The 20,172-nt window shown below is 45.9% G+C and overlaps 1 protein-coding gene across 1 annotated transcript in view; it reads left to right on the top strand.

The window, feature by feature from the left end:
• Positions 1-1,900: 1,900 nt before the first annotated feature.
• The window catches only part of FGF2 (fibroblast growth factor 2), a 32,752-nt gene continuing 14,480 nt past the window's right edge, over positions 1,901-20,172 (top strand). The window contains exon 1 of the mRNA XM_009683429.2: positions 1,901-2,102. Within this exon, the coding sequence (XP_009681724.2) occupies positions 1,916-2,102 (187 nt within the window). The 5' untranslated portion in view covers positions 1,901-1,915. The remainder of the gene's footprint in view (positions 2,103-20,172) is intronic.

Here is a 20,172-nt window from a genome sequence, read left to right as displayed (position 1 = left end):
GCAGCACGGGGCACAGGGCTCCCAGCCGACGCCGGGTGCCCTGTGGTGCAGGGCCTGCTCCTGCCCTACCTGCCATGTCCCCCATCCCAGGAGGTCAAGCAGTGACCTACCAGACACTGAAACCTTGGCAGCGCTCAGGGCTGAGAACTGTGAAGAGCCCACTGTGCGCACAGGGGAAGACTCATTTCTAGATAGGGTTAAATGAATCCACAAAAGCCCTGTCTTATAAGAGTAGGGGTTTTTTTGTCCTTGTTTTAGCTTCTTACAGGATTCTGAATGAGATTATCCCTCTTTTCCTTCATCTAACTGAATAACTCCCCCCTCCAAAAAAGAGTGGGGGGAGCAAGCCCTTTGGAAGGGTCTACAGTGCAAGGGCCCCAAATGCCCTAAATGTAACTTTAGCTGCCAGAAGGAAGCAAAAGAAAACGCTTTGCTGTTGGCTGTGACTGTGTAAAGGGTCTCAGGTACTGAGACAGCAGTGGGGTTTCCAGTGTGTGGCTGGGTGGTGGGCAGCGAGAGCTGGAGGGAGCAGGGAGAAGGGATGCTTTTGAGCAATGGGGGCTTAAATGCCTGTGTGCGAAGGACAACGGTGTGGGGGCCTGCCAGCGCTGTGTCGGGGCGGCTGGCTGACAACGGTGGTGAACCGGCGCCTGCCCTGGGCTGGGACGCACCGTGCTCTGCACGCTCACTTTGTCATGGTTAAGCCTCTGGAGTGAGGGTGTGGGAAGCAAAGTAGTTGTCACTGTTTCTAGTAAAGAACTAGAATGTATGGTCTGTGAGGGGTCAGACTTGGGAGGTTAACCAGGAACAAAACCCCTTTAAATACGTGCTAGTGAGAATATTGGAAACTGTATATGCCGGACAGCGTGTCTTGCTTTGGTGTTACATTTGTCAGCATGGGTATTTTGGCTCTGTGTAATGAAAAGATGGGTGTAGGTGTGCCGGTTGGGGTCGGCCAGGGCACCTTGTGCTGCCTCGGGAGCAGGAGGGCTTCCTGAGGCACAAGCGCCGATGCCCCTGTGCCAGACGTGAGGTTTAGGGCACCCAGCACAGGTGCGGGAACAAATGTCATCCTGCCATTGTGTGGTTTTGTTGTCCGCCTCAAGCACAAAGCACGTTTGATGGGTTTATGCATTTTATACATTGGTAAACGTACGTGTAGTTTACTTGAGAAAGTACAGCAGTGCGGTCAGGAGGTCAGAGCCTCGCGTTGCCTCCCCTGGACGCCAGTTGATGAGTTTTGTGCTGACGAAGAGGAACGGTTTCTCTCCGATAAGCGCACAGAAGCGAAATGGTAGTTACCACGTGGATTTCAGTCCATCAGCGTGCTTCTTATAGTACGTGTGAATTCAGCCTTTTACTGTTTTTTCTCTCGAGTTAAAGAGTTCTCCGTTAAAAGCCGGGCGAGAGGATCTGGCCTCGAACATGGCCTGTTTCTGTTGCATCATTTTTCCAGCGCTGCCGGACGGCGCTGCTGCGGCCCCCAGCTGATGCGCAGGGCAGCAGCACCCCACTTCGGCCTCGCAACACCGGCGGCGGCGCTGCCCGGCGGGCAGCCCCCCTCGGCCCCGGGCCGGCGCGCCGGGCCCGGCGGCCGCCTCCCCCCCCGCCGCTGCGGGGCCCCGCGGAGGGGCGGCCCCGGGCCGGGCCGCCGTCCCGCGGGGGCGGGCGGGAGGCGGAGGCGGGGCGGCCCGGCCAGGGGCTGCCGGGGAGCCCGCACCGACGTGCCCGCCCTGCCGCCCCCGGCAGCGCCGTTGCGCAGCTCCCGCGGACGGGCCGGGGCCGGGGCCGGGGCCGGGCGCAGGGAGCGAGGCTGGACGGCGGCGGCAGCAGGGGACGAGGCCGCCCGGCGCTGGCGGCCGGGGGCGGCGGGGGCCCGGCGCGGCGGGGCGCTGCCGCCGCCGGGGCCCGGCGCATGGCGGCGGGGGCGGCGGGCAGCATCACCACGCTGCCGGCGCTGCCCGACGACGGCGGCAGCGGCGCCTTCCCGCCCGGGCACTTCAAGGACCCCAAGCGGCTCTACTGCAAGAACGGCGGCTTCTTCCTGCGCATCAACCCCGACGGCAGGGTGGACGGCGTCCGCGAGAAGAGCGACCCGCACAGTGAGTGTGCCCGCCGCCCCGCTCGGCTGCCTCTCTGCCGGTGGGGGTGGACATACGGGCGCGCCTGCACGTGGGTGCGTCTTTATATCCGTGCGCGTGTGGGGCTGTGCACGCGCGTCTATAGACGTCCGTGTGCCTCACTTTCACTGGGGCCCCTGCACGCAGAAGCATTCAGAGCAGATGCTCTGGGGCCGCAGACCCGTCTCCCTGCGTTTCCGAGCCTCTGTGTTCCTGACCCTGAGGCTGGGTGTTAGTTTAGTCCCAGACTTGCCGTGTGAGCCCCAGTACCTGGCCCGGCCTGGCCCGGTTTCTCTGCCTCGGGAGCTGTGGCTGTCCAACGTGGCTTGCAACTTGGGAGCTAGGTGGTGCGATGCTGGCCGTGGTTTTGCTGTGGCTTAGTCTGGCAGCTCCTGAGCGTGGTCCTCAGTGTATGGGACCACGCGGCTGGTTGCCCCATGGAATGGTCCAATATATCCCTGGACCTGCTGGCAGCTTTAGACCACGTAGGCTTCCTGAAGCTAAATAATCTTCATACGGCACTGTGTGGGTTTACTGACAGGCACTGGCATGATAGTCCACCCCAGCGTACTTGGTGCAGACTCTTGTTAGCATCTTGTCATTCAACCTGAGCACTCCAGACCTGTTCAAACACACACGCGTTTACCTATGTGCTTAAAGGTGCGCGAGTTTGTTTGCTCTCTCTCTTAAACAGGTGTAATGGCACTTTATTGCTTTATGCTGCTCTAATAAATAGGCTAGTTACATGAAAGCGGAAAGATTTTTCTTTCCCGGGTAGATAAGCTCTCCGTACGAATAAAGAGTGCAGAAGTATTCCTAGAGAGGAGCAGAGGCATAAATCTGTTCAAGGAAGCAGAGCTTATACCAAAGCACTGTAAGAATGTCTTTCTGTCTTAAAACAAAATGTAGTTTTTATCCTTGCGTCGTGTGTTTATTTTTTTTTAACTTAATGTAAGGGTATATAAAACATTAACGTAACAAAACGTACGGCTTCCCGGCAGAAGCAGCTTGGCCTCTCGTATCTGATCTTTTGAGGAAGGAAGGGGGGATCGCAAGCTGGGAACAGACTTTCTGCCTCCTTGTTGTGTGGTTCCTGTGCCTGTGGGTTTGCGAGCTGTGCCGGTCGGGACCCTCGATAGCTCCTGCCTTGTGCCACGCAAGGTGTCTGCTGTGTGGCAGGGAGGCTCGTGGGACGCCTGTGGTGGTGGGTTGCTGGTAGGAAGGCAGTCTGTCCTCTGTCCTAGGAACAAAAGGCCATTTTGCAGGCTCCAGAACGTTTTGGAAGTACTCCATGTGGAGTTCTTGCTGATACAGCATAGGGTTTTTTCAATGCACGTGAGGTATTTTCTTCAGAACAACTGCAAGGAGTTGCCATAAGGCTGTCTGTCCTTTACGATCCTCTCTCCTGGTGTGAGAAAATTTGTTAGTATTCAGTGTGTTTGCGCACCTTGACCAGGCAGTGGTCTAGCTGCAGGCTCTTGGCATGAAGAGCAGGCAAAAATGTCTTGCTGCAATTCTCTCTGCATCCTGACCCCTGGGTGACTAAGGTCAGGGAGATGAAGAGGAGCAGAAGCAAGTGAGGAGAGACAGGCAAAAAGGTGGCAAAAATTATGAGCCCTTTAGTGCTACTTTCCAGTTTGGGCATTTATTTTTGCCCAAAATCGTTTTCTTAGAACTCAGAAGAAAGATTGCAACAGACTGTTCCCACGTTCTGGTATTGCCAGGTTAGGACTTGGTCTGAGGCTATTTTCCTTTGTGACTCTCTGTGTGCCTAGGAGCGTTCTATGTATGAGGGGCTGTAGATACAAGTCAGAAAAGATAAGCGGGTAAAGTTAGCATCCTTTGTTAGGCTGGCTTAATATTCTTAGAAGACCCTAGCAAGCTTTCAGGCCTGGTCCTACAGCCTTGCATTTTTCTCTTTCTCTGGTACTAGTTTAAAGGGAAATGTATTTGATGATGTGTGATTAATAGCAAAACAATATATTCACTGCCAAAACAACATTTAAATAACAATTATTGCACATGTACTCTTCCGAAGTTGACGCCCAAAACAAGGCATTAATTTACCATATAGATAAGCGGTCTGTTTTTTAAACCTACCAGTCAGTGACTGCGCAGGATCCAGTTTGTGCTGGAAACTGTACAGTAAGGCATTCAGCTTGCTTTAGGCTTGCTTAGGTTTTTGGTGTGCGCTTGGGAAATGCGGGAATCCTTACAGGAAATATGTCTCATTAATTCATAACACGTGTCATCTCACCTCTAGAGGTAGCTGTGAGAATACGTTGGAAATGTGGCACGAAGGGAGATAATGTTGGCTCAGGGGGGGCAGTATAAGACTGAAACTATGTTTTCCCCATATTGTCGCTGCTGTCAGGTCCTTTTCTCATTCAGTACTTTGTGGTGAGAAATGCCAGTAGCAGTGTATGTTGTTCTGCGTTCCCCCTGAAAATATGAACCGTAGATGCTCTTAGCGTTCACCCGGCGGGGCTACAGCTGCCCTGAATCTTAGCCTTGGTCTTCTCCTGAATTTTCTTGTTCTTCTTGGTTTTGGGGCTCCCCACTTCTCCCCACACCCACCTGCTGCCTTTTTTTTTTTTTTTTTTTTTTTTTTAAGCTCATTCTGGCAGGGAAACTAGTAATAGCCGTTCTGCCAGGGCAATTCTAGTTTTGCATTCTGGAGTCTTTCTAATGTGGGTTTTCTTTTCCTGTTAAGCCTTATCTATACTAGAAATTTTAACTGTCTTTTCAAGCTGCTTCCCTGGCACCAGCGCGTTATGTTTGAAAATCTTACTAGTGTCGGTACTGCCTTGCTCTTTCTGTGCCATTCCCTTTTAAGTTTCTCTGCTCTTTATAGCTTTTTTGTTGTCATTTCTTCTGGCCCTCCACTTTATCTCTGTACTTTTTTTTCCCCTCTCTTCTCTGCCTCTCCAGTGTCACTGATCACTAACGTCCTTCTCCTTGTCCCTTTTCTAGAAGTGCCTTCACCCCTTCATTTTCCTACCCTGTCGCTGCGGAGTGAGCGGCGGGAACAGGTAGAGGAAATTCTGAGTTACAAACTACTGGTATGGCTTCTGCCCTCTGCTGCAGCAAGTCAAATGCCAGGGCAGGGCTTGCGTCCCCCTGAGCTTTGCCCCCTCTGGTCATCCTGCAGAAAACCCCTTTGCCTAAAAGGAATAATTTTTAAGCGTGGCACAAGGGGCAGGGGCTCTCCTGCCGTGGTGCGGACTCAGCGAGTGTCCATGTGCACAGGAGGAGCACGCCGGTGGGCTGCTCTCTTGTCCCCTGGCTTCAGGCTCAGCAGGGGCAGCTGCGAGGGTCTGTTCAGTGTCAGACTGACTGTCCCTCTTCCTTTCTTTGCTATCAGGTTGCTCTTTTTCTTTTTTTTTTTTTTTTTCCCTTTCCTGGAAGAACTCAGTTCTGAGAAGGGCAGAAATCAGTGCTTGAAGCGTCAGTGAGGCACGTAGCTCCGGCATTGCGTAGTCCACATCCTCAGCATCTTTGTGTAAACACGTCACTCGGCGCAAATCTGCGCGACGCTGACCTGTGACCTGGTGATTGCTGCTCTGTGGATCTCTCTGAAATCCTGCGGTGGACCTGGCAGGTCACGTTGGCGTGACAGGTGGCTGAGAAAGGCCAGATGTCTCGGACGATGGGAAAAGACCTAAGGAAAGAAAAGTTTCAATGAAGGAAATCTACATCTCAGTTAACTCATGATGCTTTTCTGTGGTTAAATAAAGGAGTTTTTGTAAAATGGTTTTGAGAAAAGAAGTATAATGGCTGTAAAGAATTTGGGTTAGAAGTCTAATTAAATGACAGTTAGGAGAGATTCTTGTGGTAACTGGTATTATGATTTAATTGTACAAAAAAGCATTCGATTAGCACATCCTCATTTTTACTTTTAAAGGAAGTTCTTGTTTTAGAAGGTGAATGGCTCTTTGTTTCAGACCCAGATCTAATGCTGTGAGCAGGTGTTTTCATTAGCCTTGTCTTTTTTGCCCGCTTTTGCCTCTAACACTAAGGATGGGTTATCCAAAGTATATATTCCGTCGCGTGTGATGGCATGAGTTTTGATTGTTTTACACTCAGCCTGTTCATGTTGTTGTTTTCATAATTGTGTCGTCAGTGAAATGCAAGTTTATGTCCTGTATGTTGGATGATTGGAAGCATATGATTCACTTAGCTAAAAAGTAGGAGAATACATGTTACGTGGTTGATGTTGCCACATCTGATTTGCCTTGTATAATGACTTTGGTGAAGCCCCCCTTTGGACACACCTTAGGCATTTGCTGAGGATTTTTTTCCCCTGAATAGGTACTTTCAGGCAGGCAAGAAACACAAGGCACTTTCTGAGGCTTTTGTTGTTTAAAACAGAACAAAAAAGCAAACTTTTTTTTTTTTTGGGGGGGGGGGAGGAGAGGAGGAGAAGGGTGGTCAACAACTTTTGATTCATCTTCTGGAAAAAGTACACAGGATCCAGTCTTTTTGTAAAGACTTTCAAAAACTCTCCAGAGCTGTCTGCCTGTAAGAAATGACAATGCCAGGGAAGGGGGAAAAGCAAAGGGAATGGAAAGGGAACGCTTACCCATGTGTTTTAGAAAACGTCTAATAGCACAGCTGGTTTCCTTCATGGTTTCTCTTACAGAGGAATAGTCTGCATATGTATATTTATAATTTCCCAAGCTGCTTTATTTCATGCCAGCCATAAAAACAGGGTGTCCAAGGAATCCCGAGCCATTCTTGTCCGCTCATTAATGAGGTGACAAGACTCTGGTCTGTCACTCGGAAAGGATTCAGCAGAATGAGCTTTACCAACCCTACAGATGTCTGAAATACCTTCTTTCTGCTTGGTGATTGACTGCTATTCTACAAATAGTCTCAAGAAAACATAAAATAGGGTAATGCTGGTCCAGGAAAATTTTTTCTTGAGAAAGTGCCTCGCATAAGTAGTCATCGGTGTTAAAATTTTTACTGATATCATATATAACAATTAAATGTCTAAGTTGTAAGTGATTTGAAAAGAGTATATTGAAGTGTAAGCAGACTTTTACAGCATACTAGCATAATCAAGGAGAATATAAAAACTGATCGCTGTATATGCAAACAGAATAAAACTAATTCTCAGAAATGAAAATTTGAGCAAATGTCAGCAAGTGTTTTAGTATCAGGGTTCAGTACCCAGTGCTTAGTGTTACAAAGGTGCAAAGTTATGCAGAACTCGGATGATCTCTCCCGTTTCAATGTCCCATAGACGTGGCTGGGACCGTTAGTAGGGCATCCTATTCCGAGTGGATGTATACCACCGGAGTACTAGGTGAGAGCTGACTTTTTGGGAAGAACTTGCCTTAGATGTTCAAATACAACACTTGTACCCAAGTGCTTCTGAAATGCGATTCAGTCTACGTTATTTTTGGTGCAGAGACCTTAACTGTTTTGCCAAACACTAATGCTCTGCTATGTACTCAAGACAGAAATCACTCCTGCATCTCAGGTGTAGCTGGTTTTATAGAGGGAGGTAGCACAGATCCCCCAGGGAAGAAAGATGAGCGTGTGTTTCCTTTGCATCTTTGGCTTATCCTGCCGTGGAAATACTGTCATAATACTTGCTGTATGGCCCTGAAGGTAAATTACATGAGGCACAGACCACCTGTGTTGGCTAGGCAGTACTGCAGCAAGTTCAGGGCAGGGTGTTTTCTCATCTGTAGTTGTGTTTGCTAATCCTCTTGGCTAGATGATAGTGGCCCTCCTGACGGCAGGGAGTGTACTTGACTGGCAGGTGCACTCTGGAGATGGAGTGAGGCAAATTCGAGATGTCACTGTGAACTGTCCTCTCTCTGCTACCAGTTTGCTGCATGGCTTGGAAGCCGCTCTTTGAAGAGCGTGGAAGGTTCCCAGGGTACCGTGAGCCACAGGTACACTAGAGGGCAGGATTTAGCCCTTCAATGTCTGTATAGGCTTTAGAAATAGGGACTGTTTCGTAGGTACTTAGATATTTTTCTTTACAGAAAAATACTCCAGCTTAGCTGTTAAACAGTGATAGATGAATGAGTAAGACAATTATAGCTACTCTGTAGTTGTTTGACAGCATACTCTCAGATGACGTAGAGAGCCGCTAAAATAAAGTTCTTGCAAAAGCCATCTTTGTGACCCCTTATGTGGGTAGATTAAGACTTACTAGAAAAAAAACTGTGCAGCTCCACAAGTATGAGGTTTAGTAAAGTCCAAATGAAGACTCTAGCCGTTTGTCATCTTGGTAAAATGGAACTGCGTGTTTCTGAATTGCTCATCAACGAAATGCGATCAGGTAGCTGCTAATGCTTTACATTTGACTAATAAATGTTCCAAATGTGTGCATATGGTTCTAAGAAAAAGTTTATCCTGTGGTGGATATATGTTTAAAAAGCAATTAACAGAAGGTGAGCTATGTTAGTAAGGGGTGTGTATGTGTGTGTGTGTTTGTTAAATATACCATTTCTTTTGACACGCTAGATAAAGAGCATATATTGAAGTAAAAATCTGTGTTTTACGTATTTTTGTTTTAATGCATGTTTGGTGTAGGCTCCCAGTGATTTTTAAAAGGTCTGCAGGTTCGTCTTCCATGCTGTAATAAAAGAAAGACATGCTGAGTGCACAGACAGATGAACGGGGAAAAAGAAATGTAACACTGATTTGGGCAGCAGAATTATCAGTCACAGGGTGCAAATGCTGCTGAAGTTAAAGCCCAGAAAAATGCTGCCTTCTCATGTTCAGTTTGCACAGAATTCATACACTCCTCAGGTTTTCTAAAAGCTGGGAGCTGTGCATGTTCCCTGGCAGTTTTGGGTCAGAGTTCTGTTTATTTACCCTTTAATTAATCAGTCTCTTGATCTGAATTTTAAATCATAATTCTTTCACTTAGGTTTTGTTTCTGTAAGCCGCTCCTAACTTCCCCTGTAGGAGCTGATAATAAATATCTTGAGGGATAACATGCTTAAAACTATGCATGTTAATTTTACTTTTGTTTTAATTATTATTGTGTTACATTTCCTTGTTCGGAATATCATAGCAAGCACATTGTAAAAGTGATTATCCACTGGTTTCTCCGTACTTAGTCGTTGCTGTGCTGCAGTGGAACATATAACAGGACGGTTTCCTTGAAAATTTTTCTCAGAGCTTAGTGTTTTTTTTTTCTTTTTCTTCCCATTTTATTTCTCAGAAAAAAATAATTTCCTGTATTTTCTCATTTGCTCAAGCAGTCTGTTTGTATCCAAACTCTCTTCTCCAAGAAAAAGAAAAATTTAGCTAAGATGGTATAGTGAACATAGAAATGCTTGGTTTTAGGGCAGGGTTTAGTGTCAGTTCTCGGCAAGAAACTGCCTGCCTACAGGTGATGCAGGTCATAATTAAGGTAAAGAAATATTTTGGGTTCACATGTTGGATGCCTTTGGCTGATGCCTCTAAATAATTTTTTCAAATTTACAGTATTATATTGAACTGCTAAATTTTAAATGATTGCTTACTGATGCTTGCTGGCTAAATATTATCAAGGATTCTTTTTTTTTTTTTTTCTGTGATAAAATACATCATGACTTGTCCTAGAAGAAGAATGAAATTGGTACTTTGATAATTATAGTTTTCAGCATTTTTCTTGGGAGTGTTATTCTCGGATCACTGGCGGTCTGTTGTTTCAAAATCCTTGAGAGCTGTTTGGTTGTGCTAATAAACTGATTTATTACTTTAGACACAATGGAGCTTTTTGATTTTTCAGTAGCACAATGCTTAGTCTAATTATCCAGTAAAAAACCAGAATGGACTACATAGTATAACCTTTTCATAATTCGTTTGTGAAGTAAAGGTTGTATTGAGAATGCTCAAGTTATTGTTTCCTTAGGTGAATTTTATGAATTGGTTGTCTGGAGCAAGTGATATTTGAAATGATAACAGCATGACTTTTGAAACCTGAGATTCTGTAGTGAGACTGCTTTTCAGTTCTGACTGAGGCTGAGTAGCCTTTACTTTCCTTAAGGAAAGGCTACTTAATAACCTAAAAAGGTTATGCATTTCAAAATAAAGCACTTCTGTCATTATTGGTCATTTTCAACTATGTGTTTTGTGACAGTATGTGGGTAATCTAGAGTTCCTGGCTGCCTCTTCTGCGTCGTCCTGATTTCTCAATAAAAACATTTAAAGGGTGACTGTCTGAGGCGCTGATGGCATTTCAGAGTTAATATCTAATTTATTGGGGTTTTTTTTGTTTGTTTGTTTAGGATAGATTCAGATTTTGACTAAAGCCTGATATGCTCATCGGAGAATAAAAATGAGATGATGTCTACAAAGTTGGGTGGAGGTCCTCTTACACAAACTGTCATGGTACACTTCTGGTTGCGCGATCCTGTATGAAATTACCACTCCTGTTTGACTTCTAGAGCTTGAAACCACCTTTCTTGAATGGTTTAAAGGAAAAAGATATGAAGAGTTTTGAGAAGGGGAAAGTAGGAACTAGGCTCCATAGTCACTCACAGTAACACTGTGATGAAATAATGTACTGTGGAGCTTAATTCGCTTCTTATTTTGTGATGAGACTTCAGCAGGCCTCATACAATGGTAGTTACTAGGTTTACAGTTGGAACGTGAAAGCTCAAAATCCTGCCACTTGTGGCTATGAGATGCTTCATGGTGCTGTCTTGGAGGAGCAAGGATATCAGCTGCCATACAGCTTGAAACATTTGCATTCTGGTTCTTGGATCTTCACGTTCTGCCCTTAAACCAGCCGGGTGCCCGTGGTGCCCACGATGCCTGGTGCCCATCTGGAAGTGTTTTCACACTGGTGTGTTTTATTAGCAGTTCTGTTGCCGTTGTGTGTGTGGTGTGGCGTGACTGTGGTTATTTTTACTGGTGAAAAGTGTCCTTATCGTACCAGCATGTATTGGCAAAATACGCGAGACTGGAAATAGGCATCACATGTTGCCGTCATGTTGCTTGGTACGCCTTCCTGGGAAATTTCTGTAGCGCCTCTTGGGACTGCCACTGTTTTTTGGCAGACTGCCTTCTGGACACTTGGGAACAAATACTCAAGTCTCTTAGTTTTGTCCAAACTTCCCTTTTTTTGGTCGTGTTTTTTCCTCCTCAATGCTGTATTTTAGCGTCACCTGTTGTGCCGTCAGTGCTGACTGACCAAGGGGTCAGACCTTTGAAATACTAACAAGACTCTGATCTAACAAGACTCTGCTGCCAGAAAGGATGCTCTCCGCCCTCCATCAGCCATGCTGTACCTGGCACCATCTCTAGCACTTAGTTCACCGAAGGCCAGATAGTTTGGTTTGCTGAACTATCGGGAGAATTTTTACTCTCTCCTCCTCCAATCCAATTTAATGGATTGAATCAGCTCACTGAGATGTTAAGAGAAGTGCCAGAGGTGGTGTGAAGAAGGTGGTAGGAGCGTGGGGTGGAGGGAGGGGAGCTGTCCCTTTCCAGTGGCCGCTAAGGCTTCAGGTGTTGCAGCCTGTCTTGTGGTACTGCGTCCAAACCGCCTCGTCCGTTGAAATGCAGGACAAGATAACGCTGTCTTGCTTGATGGGTGACTCGAAGAGGAGGAGCAGATAGACTCTGTGGGGTTGTCTCCTCCTGTGTTATGTTTCAGGGTAGAAGGGTAATTTTGGGGCCGTTTACAATGAGAACTAGTGTAGTCCTACAGCTCTGAGAAGACCGCTAATAACTCTGGAATTTTTGGAAGTAGGCAGGCACATTTGTAGAGTAGTTTTTGTGTAATACTTCCCTAGATGCTGTTGATACCCATGATAACAGAGATGGATCCAAAAATGAAAACATTTTTTACTGTGGAGAGGCAGCCAGTGAAGGTGGCGTGGAGGATGCTTTGGGAGAGACCGTCACCCATGTCTGCAAGTCAGTTAGGGTAGCCTGCTGCACAGACTTGTCGGGCTGAGCAGTTTCTGGGAAATAGCAGATGGAGTCTGTTCATCAGGTTTCTCTGCCTGTAACGGAGGAACTGGGATGCATAGCTAAACGCACATCTGGCCTTGCTGCTGAATATGTAAATATGAAGGATTCATTTCATGGTCTTATGGTTACAGGATCACTGTGGATGATTTACTGACAGTAATTTAGTTCATTTGGGAAAAAGGCCCACGATGCTTGGGTCCTTGGAAAAGCAGGAATGCCTAAAAAGCTGAAGACGTATGCAAAACTTGATGCCAGTTTTAATTTGTCGTGATCCCAACCACGTTTTTGCTTTTCTACTTCAAGAAGCAATGTCTTCTGGAGCATTTGAATATTGAAATTTCGCTTGAGTTAGTGCAAGTAATTGTGAGGTGTATCAAAAAGGGGCTGAATTTCAGTGATTAAGCTGTAATAGCGTGAATCAGTGTTGTTATGTGTGATATATTAAGAACCAAGCTAAGGAGAAAATGCTATTAAGAGAGAGATGAGCTGTCTGGCTTGCAGTGAAGTCTGGAGCAGTGTAGCGATAACTCCAGTTAGGCTTAAACCACCATCGCAAGTACTAGTAATAATCTGGCTGAAGCAGCAGAGATCTAAGTAGGTCTATTCTTAGAAACTGCGGATCGTAAAGTCTGTCTCTGGTTGGCAGGAAAGTGCTCGTGTCCCTTCTCAGTATGGCACAAAGATGGTCAGAATAAGGACTGTGCAGTGGGTTTGTATTCAGAGGAGGTGGAAGGCAGGGGAGTAGTTATGGCTTGATCAGTTTGTCTCTGCAGTTTTATAGAGCCGGGTTCTTGGCTGCCCTTACAGGCTTCGTCCCGTGGTGTTTTTTGTCTGCGTCCTCAAAGTGGTCATAAGGGACCATAAATGTAGGGGGTGTTGTCTAAATATTTGAAGGAAAAACTGAATGTGCACTTTGCGATTTATTTTTCGGTTATGGAGTTTCTTTTCTTGCAAAGATATTGCTCACGCTCGAGCAGGGCTGCATTCAAAAGCAAAGTAGAGCCTTTTCGTGCAGACTCTGGTTCACTGTCGTTCCTGGTCAGCAGTGATTGACAGCTGTTATCCTTCATTCGCCTGATCACGTGCAGCTTGCACTATTCCTCTGAGATGCATTATTTTCATATCAGCGTAGGGTGGATACACAGCTTGATGGAGGGGAGAAAATAGATGGAGGATGAAGTAAGTGTCCAGGCTTAATATTATCTTTGCAGTGTCCTTGCAGTGAACTAACTGCACAGGCGCTAGTGAAATTCTATGTTCATGTGTATGCATTTTGTTTGTTTGTTTTTAATTGACTTTTTGTAAATATCCATTAAAGACTGGGTGATTCGCTCTGATAAATCGTCTTTTCTTTAGTGTTGAAGACTGGGGAAATGGAAAGCTAGCATAATCACTATCTCTTAATCTTTTGACCACACTGCAAGCAACCAGCTCCAAGCGGCAGCCCAATTCCCAGGAACTCCTCCTTACCAGCTTGCTATTTCTTCCTGCCCCGTCAGTGATGCCATCTTCCTGGCACCCTGGATGCCTCTGGCAGTTCCTCTTTACCACTCTGTTTCAGTGTCTCTGGAGTTCCTGTTGGCTGGTTCTTCTTGACATTTCTAAATTCCACCTTTTCCTTTGCATTTGTAACGCGAGGGCTTATGTCTGCGGGTTGGCAACCTCTTACCACGGCTATGGCAGTCTTCTCCTTTCATCTCGTCTGAATTTGTTATTCACTGCTCTGACACCGGTTGTAGTCCTACAATACTGCGTGCAGCTGAATAGTTGCTGTGTGAGGCTATGAATGTGGAGAGGGAGCACGTCAAGAAATCTTTTAGAAATGACGCTTTACCTTCTCTGTCTTCTGCAGTGCCATTCTGTGGGTTGTCTCCGGTTGTCCCTGTTTTTCTAATGTTTATTTTGCTGTAAGGGAAAACCAGTCTGTAGTTATAAAGAGTTCAGTGAATTCGCGCTGAACATAACGGGCTTAGAAAACTCTGTCGGTTCCATATGCACCTTCTGGGGTTAGTCCCTGGCGCTGTCAGGTTGGCTAAACAGGTGCAGCAGCTTTGTTTCAGAGCCAAGCAACTGAAAGTGGTTTTAGATTGTACATTCATGGGGGTGAGACCTTACAAGGTACTGTTTGACTTTGCAGAAGAAATGTTCTGATAGCAAATAACTTCCTGTATGAAATTTCAGCATGTTCTGAAAAGAGAATTTTAGTAGCAGACTTTCTTTAAATAAACACAGATTTGTTCTCCATAGCATCTCAGGTCTGGCCTGTCCATACTGTATTTCTTCATCCCTCTGTAGCTTCACATTCTCTATTGCATCAAACAAGCTACTGAATTTCATTTTGGACAGCTTCACAGCCAATGCCGTAAGCAGCTTATTTTTCTGTTTCACTACCAGTTGTTTGACTCTTGCTGGCAAATTTGTGGTGCTTGTTTCCATTGCTATAGGGTTACATTTTCAAATAAGTGGTGTTTTGCTTCCTACCATGATTTGGGAGGAGGTATCCGTGAATACTCATAATTTTCCATGTTATTCTTTCATGTTTTTCCTGAAGTTCCCCATTGCAATGATGCTGACCAAAATCTCCAGAGCGGTTAATTTCCTGATGTGCTAGGAATAATCGCTGTCATAATGGCCTGTACCATCTTGTTCCTTGTGTTCCCCAGGCTGTGACTTGTTTTATATTTAATGCATGAAAAAAAGAAGTACTTTTTCAGGTAACGCAATTAAGCGGTGGAACATTTGTAATCGTGTGTAGTATTGCTCACTTGATTTTTTGGGGGGTCTTGGTTTTTTTTTTTTGTATGGCTGTATGTAAAGATTGTAGGATTTTTTGGCCAAATACACAGGCATATCTTCTGTACACAGAGCTTGAGTTTTACAGTGAGAATGTGCATACACTAAGGCTGTATAAGGTTAAGTTGTATAGGAAAAAGTATTTAAACAATATGGAGTGAGGAGAATGCCCTAAGGAGACGGTAAGGCTCCATTTCTTGATATTAAAGACTGTATTTAAGAATGAACTTGATTAAACTTTTTCTTAGCTCTGTGTTGCATTTTAGTAGGTCTTCAGGGACAATATCGTAATAATTGTAAATGTCTCTGCCCCTGCTTTCCACGTTATTCTGCAAGTTACTTTTGTAAGCACTAAATGAAGTGAAAGCGGTTTAAAGAAACACAGTAGATTACTTCGCTCATCTTGTCTTAACGCAAGTGCTTCAGGAAAACTCCTGAAAAGCATGTATGTGCGTGCGTTCGTTGTTTTGATAATGAAACTGTCAAACACTGTTCTCGGTCAAGTATTTGGGTTGCGGTAAACCTATCAGAGGTTAGACTTTTTTACGGGTACCCAGTAATTAATAAAGTTGTTCTTCTGTAAAATTAGCAAATTTTTCTGCTTGGTTTTGCCCTCTTGACTTTAAATGATGCACTCAATCCATTTGCAATGACAAGGAGAAGTCTGTTACTCATTTGCATTGTAATAATACCAGAGAGTGCAAACAGTGTAGCCGTTAGGCATTTAGAAGTATTTCATTAAATACTGTACTTGCAGTGTCTGGCACTCAAAATCCTTATGTAATATCAAGCAATCACTGTTTGCTTGACTCAATAGTATGAAATACCCATATTATGTTTTGTAAGCAGAGTATGAAATAAAGTTCCCTAGTGCTTTTAAAGCACTTGATGAGGTTTGATCAACCACTTTATGCAAGCCATGTGAAGTAGAGAAATGTAGTTGGGCCTGTTATGCATGCAGGCACGTAAGTAAGGGGCACTAAGATCAAGGCTGTTGTCAGCTATGTTGTGTGTTACGTTATTCTCCGACTGGTCTTCTGCAGGCCAACTTTATTAGCTTTTATATGAAATTTATAGGGAGTATTTGGTAGTCAGTGTTTCCTGGGGAGGATTCCCAATGTGATAGTTGTATATAAGGCAGAGTTGGATATTTGTAGGAATTGGAGCGTAAATGAGAGTAGATGAAAAACCTGCCTGGGGAAGTAGTTTTCATTGCATTCAGTATTTGTAATGCTTTGATTAAAACTCTTAAAAATCTGTGAATGTCGATGTTGTATATATACTAGTTCAGCAGGTTGATACTGAAAACAGATGGACAAGCTATTCTGTTTAAAGCCTTGGATGCACTCTTAAGTGTAACCGGAACTTTTCAAAGTGTTTATATTTCAGAAGTGTATGTTTTTGTTGTAGTTGTTTACATTTTAAAGACTTTAGGTCTGTCTGCAAGTGGTTTTATGCCTCTGGCTGGCAAAAAGGAAAAAGATACACTTAGGATGTTGTCATGCAAAAGTAAAGAAATGTGCCTTTGTACTGGGGTGTGACTCACTGTTTCTCAGGGTGGCACTTCATTTGCTTGCTTGCTTGATTTATTTATTTTTGTTGCACTTCTGTAGTTTTGGCTTAATGAGAAGCCCACCTCTTCTGCTGAGGCTTAGTCGCTGTTTTTTAGTATTTGTTTCCCCTTTCTCCATCGCAGAGACGTGTTCCAGGTCTTAGGGCAGCGTGTGTTTTAGTGACTCTGCCGATGGCACGGTTGATTTACGATGAGCCTGTGGAAGAGGGCAAGGAACAATTTTCACATTTGCAGTCTCAAGACTGGAAATGCATACGTGGATGCATTTTTAACAGTAGAAGGCATTAATTACTATGCTTAATATGTCAGTGAGAAGGAAACGTCAAAATGTGTTATAGCCTCGAAGTACGAGGAATAGCGCCAAAGATACCTCCAAGTGCAAGAGAGAAGTTAGAGCTCGAGGCCTTGGGTTTGGACCTGACCCACGGGGCAGTGTTGCCTGGCCCTGGAAAGGCTAGTTAGCTCTCCAGACAGCCAAAATGAGGGCATTAATCTGTGTGCGTATATGCACGTGCCTCTTTGCTGAAGCAGCCCTGGGCCTGGGAGGCTTTATTAGGTTAGGTGTGGAGCAGGCACGCCTGGCTAGGCAACTGCTGCTTCTGGCCACCTGGCTGGGAGCAGAGGTTGCCCCCAAGCACGAGGGCCGGGTGTTGTGCCGGAGCGGGAATTCAGTTGCGGGATGTTGCGTTTAGCAAAGCGTTGCTGAACGTTGGTTGGCTTTTCCCCCTTTGTTGTGAACTTCCCTGCATTTCTGGTACTCGTTCCCCGCAGAGGTGGTGGCAGCGAGGCGGCAGGACAGCGGCTGCGTCGTTGTTCCCCGCGGGCAGGGACGGGGCAGGAGGGGGACGCCTGACGGGGAGCAGGCGCAGGAGCTTCGCCGCAGTGCGTGTCGCTTGGGGGCCCCGCGGAAGGGTTTTCCTTACAGGGCCTCTGCAAGTATGTTGGAGATGTGCCCTGAGCCTTTGGCATGGATTTAGCTTTTCCGTAGCAGAGCCTGTAGTAATGCTAGTCATTGATCCAGAGTCGTGCAGCCTGGGCTTTTTCAGGGGGCACATAAACTCTCCTTTTGCGTAAACTGAGTGAGAGGAGTTTTGCTAATGACCTCGTTAGTTTAAATAAAGTGGCTGTACTGCAACGGTATGGGATTCCTCCTCTCTTTCCCAGGCCCACAGGCTGCTCTGTTTCTTGCTGTGCCTTGGTAACGTATGTGTTTTCTGTTGAGAAGTTCCCAAACTCCAAGCGCTCCCTAGGAGCGTGAGCTAATTGATGCTTTTGGGCTGAGATTCCCCGTGGTAAAGCGCAGTTGTATTTCCCGGCACATTTTTGCAGGGAGTTACTAGTAAAGTTATGGGCATTGAAAGGGCTTCTCTCGCCTACTGGTTTGAAAAGAAGCATTTACCTGAGAGAAGCAGAGTGGTGAAGGCCTGTTCCTGCAGGCTGTGCGCAGGGCAGTGACGCTGAAGCCTAGCCTGTGGCCTGGGGTGTCAGGATGCTGTTTGGGACACTGCAGGGAACGGTGGCGATACTGAAAATGGGCGTCCAGGTTACATGATCCGCCCTGGGAGCAGCGTTTAGGTGCGGTGGAGAAACTCTGCTGAGCATGAAACCAGCCTGTGTGTGCGCGTGGTGCACTACGGCTGTGTCCTACAGCAGTAAGAGATGTGACCGTAGGAAGCGTCGGCGAACCCTTGTGAGCTTTGGTTTAGCTTGTGGGTGTGACAGCAGTGAAAATGCGATGGCAGGGTTTTCGCTGTGAAGCGCTGGAGACCCGTGGGCAGGAGGTTGGACTGGAGGAGGTCCCTTCCAACCTGAACTCTTCATATGCTTCTGTGAGACCGTGGCTATGTGTCTGTGGTTTTAGCCTGCACCGAAGTCTGTCTGTAGTGACACTGCAGTTAGGCACGTTGTAGGGAAAGTGCAGCTTAGGCTTTAATCATACCTTCATTTACTGTGTAAGCATATCTAAAGCCAGAAACTTGTGGCTTATTTTTAGGGTTTTTCTGATCCAGTAGATACCTCCCGTTTCCCTGTGGAGGAGTAAGAAAACGGAGATTTTATAAACCCACTTAGCTAGTCACACATACGCCTCAAATTCCACCTACGTAGGGTGCAGGGGCTCGCCTTACGCCCCGGTACGGCGCTGTCACGCGCTGCATGCTTGTCCTGCCCCTTATTTTCATCTGCTGTTCCTTCTTCGCGTCTGCGCCTCTTATTTTTTCCTAATGTGTTTCTGTCGTCGTCTTCCACTATGACCTTTGCTTTCCTTCTTCCTCTGTGATACTGCGGTGTATTCCTGCCCCAGCACCTCTTAGCCAATGCAGCTGCTGTGAGTAAAATAATAGCGGAGGGCTTCACACACAGTAATGGCCCCAGGCAAAGTGCTTCAGCTGCAGGAGGCCGGCGGCACCGCTCTTCAGCAGCTGCCAGCGGGCGCCTGACCGGGACTCTGCGAGAAAGGTAGTACTAGCTCAGCACTGAGTAACTTCCAAAATGCACAGCGCTCTTTTTCGAAAGTATTAAGTTGCTGGATTTTGCCAAGATCGTCTAAATGAATCCAGTTTGAAGGAGTTTTTTGGCCGAAACCTTTATGATGCAGAGCAAAGAAATCATTTGGGATCGTTTAAGTCAGTGCAGTATTACTTGGTCTCTGCCATTACAAAACTTTTGTTGGATTGGAAGAACTGTAAAAGGCTTCTGACCTTTCAAGTTCTCATTGTACATGTGATTTTTCAGTTCTAATGGCCAGAGCAATGAGAGTTTTTAGAAAATGTACATGTTTTCTGTATTCTCCCGGCTTCGAAATGTCTTTTCTCTCTGGGTTGTGCCACTTGTCCCCAAAATTATTTTTTCCACTAGGGTACGCAAAACTTTGAAGTACTTGGAAGTACTTTTTTGGGCCCTTTAAGAAAGCATAGGGAAGAGCCACTTTATAACAGAAATCCGTTTGAAACCTTCTCAGCCATAATCCTATTGAATGCCACTTTTTGACTTGCGTTTTCTTAGAAAACTGCGAAATAAATATCCATCTACAACTCCCTCTCAAATGTGCTGGCTAATTTAACCTGCGACTTGTAGATCTCTCCTCCCCGTTTGTCCTGTGAGAGAGGAACAGCCACGTATGTGCAGCTATAACCTTGTGGCTGCACTCCAGTAAGGACATGAAGGCATGCAGGAGTTTGCGCCTGCAGGGAGCTCTGCTGGTTGCAGGGGAGTAACACGTTGCTGGTTGCTGCAGTGTTTCCTCTGCATTTAACATGTCACAGGGTCAGGACCTATGCCAAAAGAAAAAAAAAAAAAAAAAAAAAAAAAAAGGACCGCTCGAGCCTATTTAGCATCTACATCAGGGAGTGGTCTTGAAGAGATCTGATCCTCTGTAAATTGTTTTGCAGCAGAAGAAAAAAGGTAGTTCAGTCATTCTGCTTCTCAAATGCTGGGAGGAATCCCTACACCTGAGCATCACTGTTTGAAAGAGGTGCATCTGAAAATTTCCTGTGTTAATCCAAGTAAGCTGGCAAAAACATCATGTTTTTATTGTGTGACTGTGTGTGTGTGTGCGCGCATATGCATGCATATATGTATGGGAGCTCCAGAAGAGCTAGATTTGTATGGGAGAGGCTGTGTGTGGTGGGAGGCAGGCGTTCGGGCACGCGTTGCAGTTTGGTTCAACTTCCATTAATGCAACAACTTGTACTGATTGCGGTGGCAGTTCAGGTTACGCTGTACCTCCTACAGTTCTTCAGCCAAAACATC

This window comes from Struthio camelus, chromosome 4 (assembly GCF_040807025.1).
Source record: "Struthio camelus isolate bStrCam1 chromosome 4, bStrCam1.hap1, whole genome shotgun sequence".
NCBI classification, from domain to species: Eukaryota; Metazoa; Chordata; class Aves; order Struthioniformes; family Struthionidae; genus Struthio; species Struthio camelus.
Note: the sequence above shows the minus strand (reverse complement) of the source record. Positions and strands in the feature narration are given on the sequence as shown.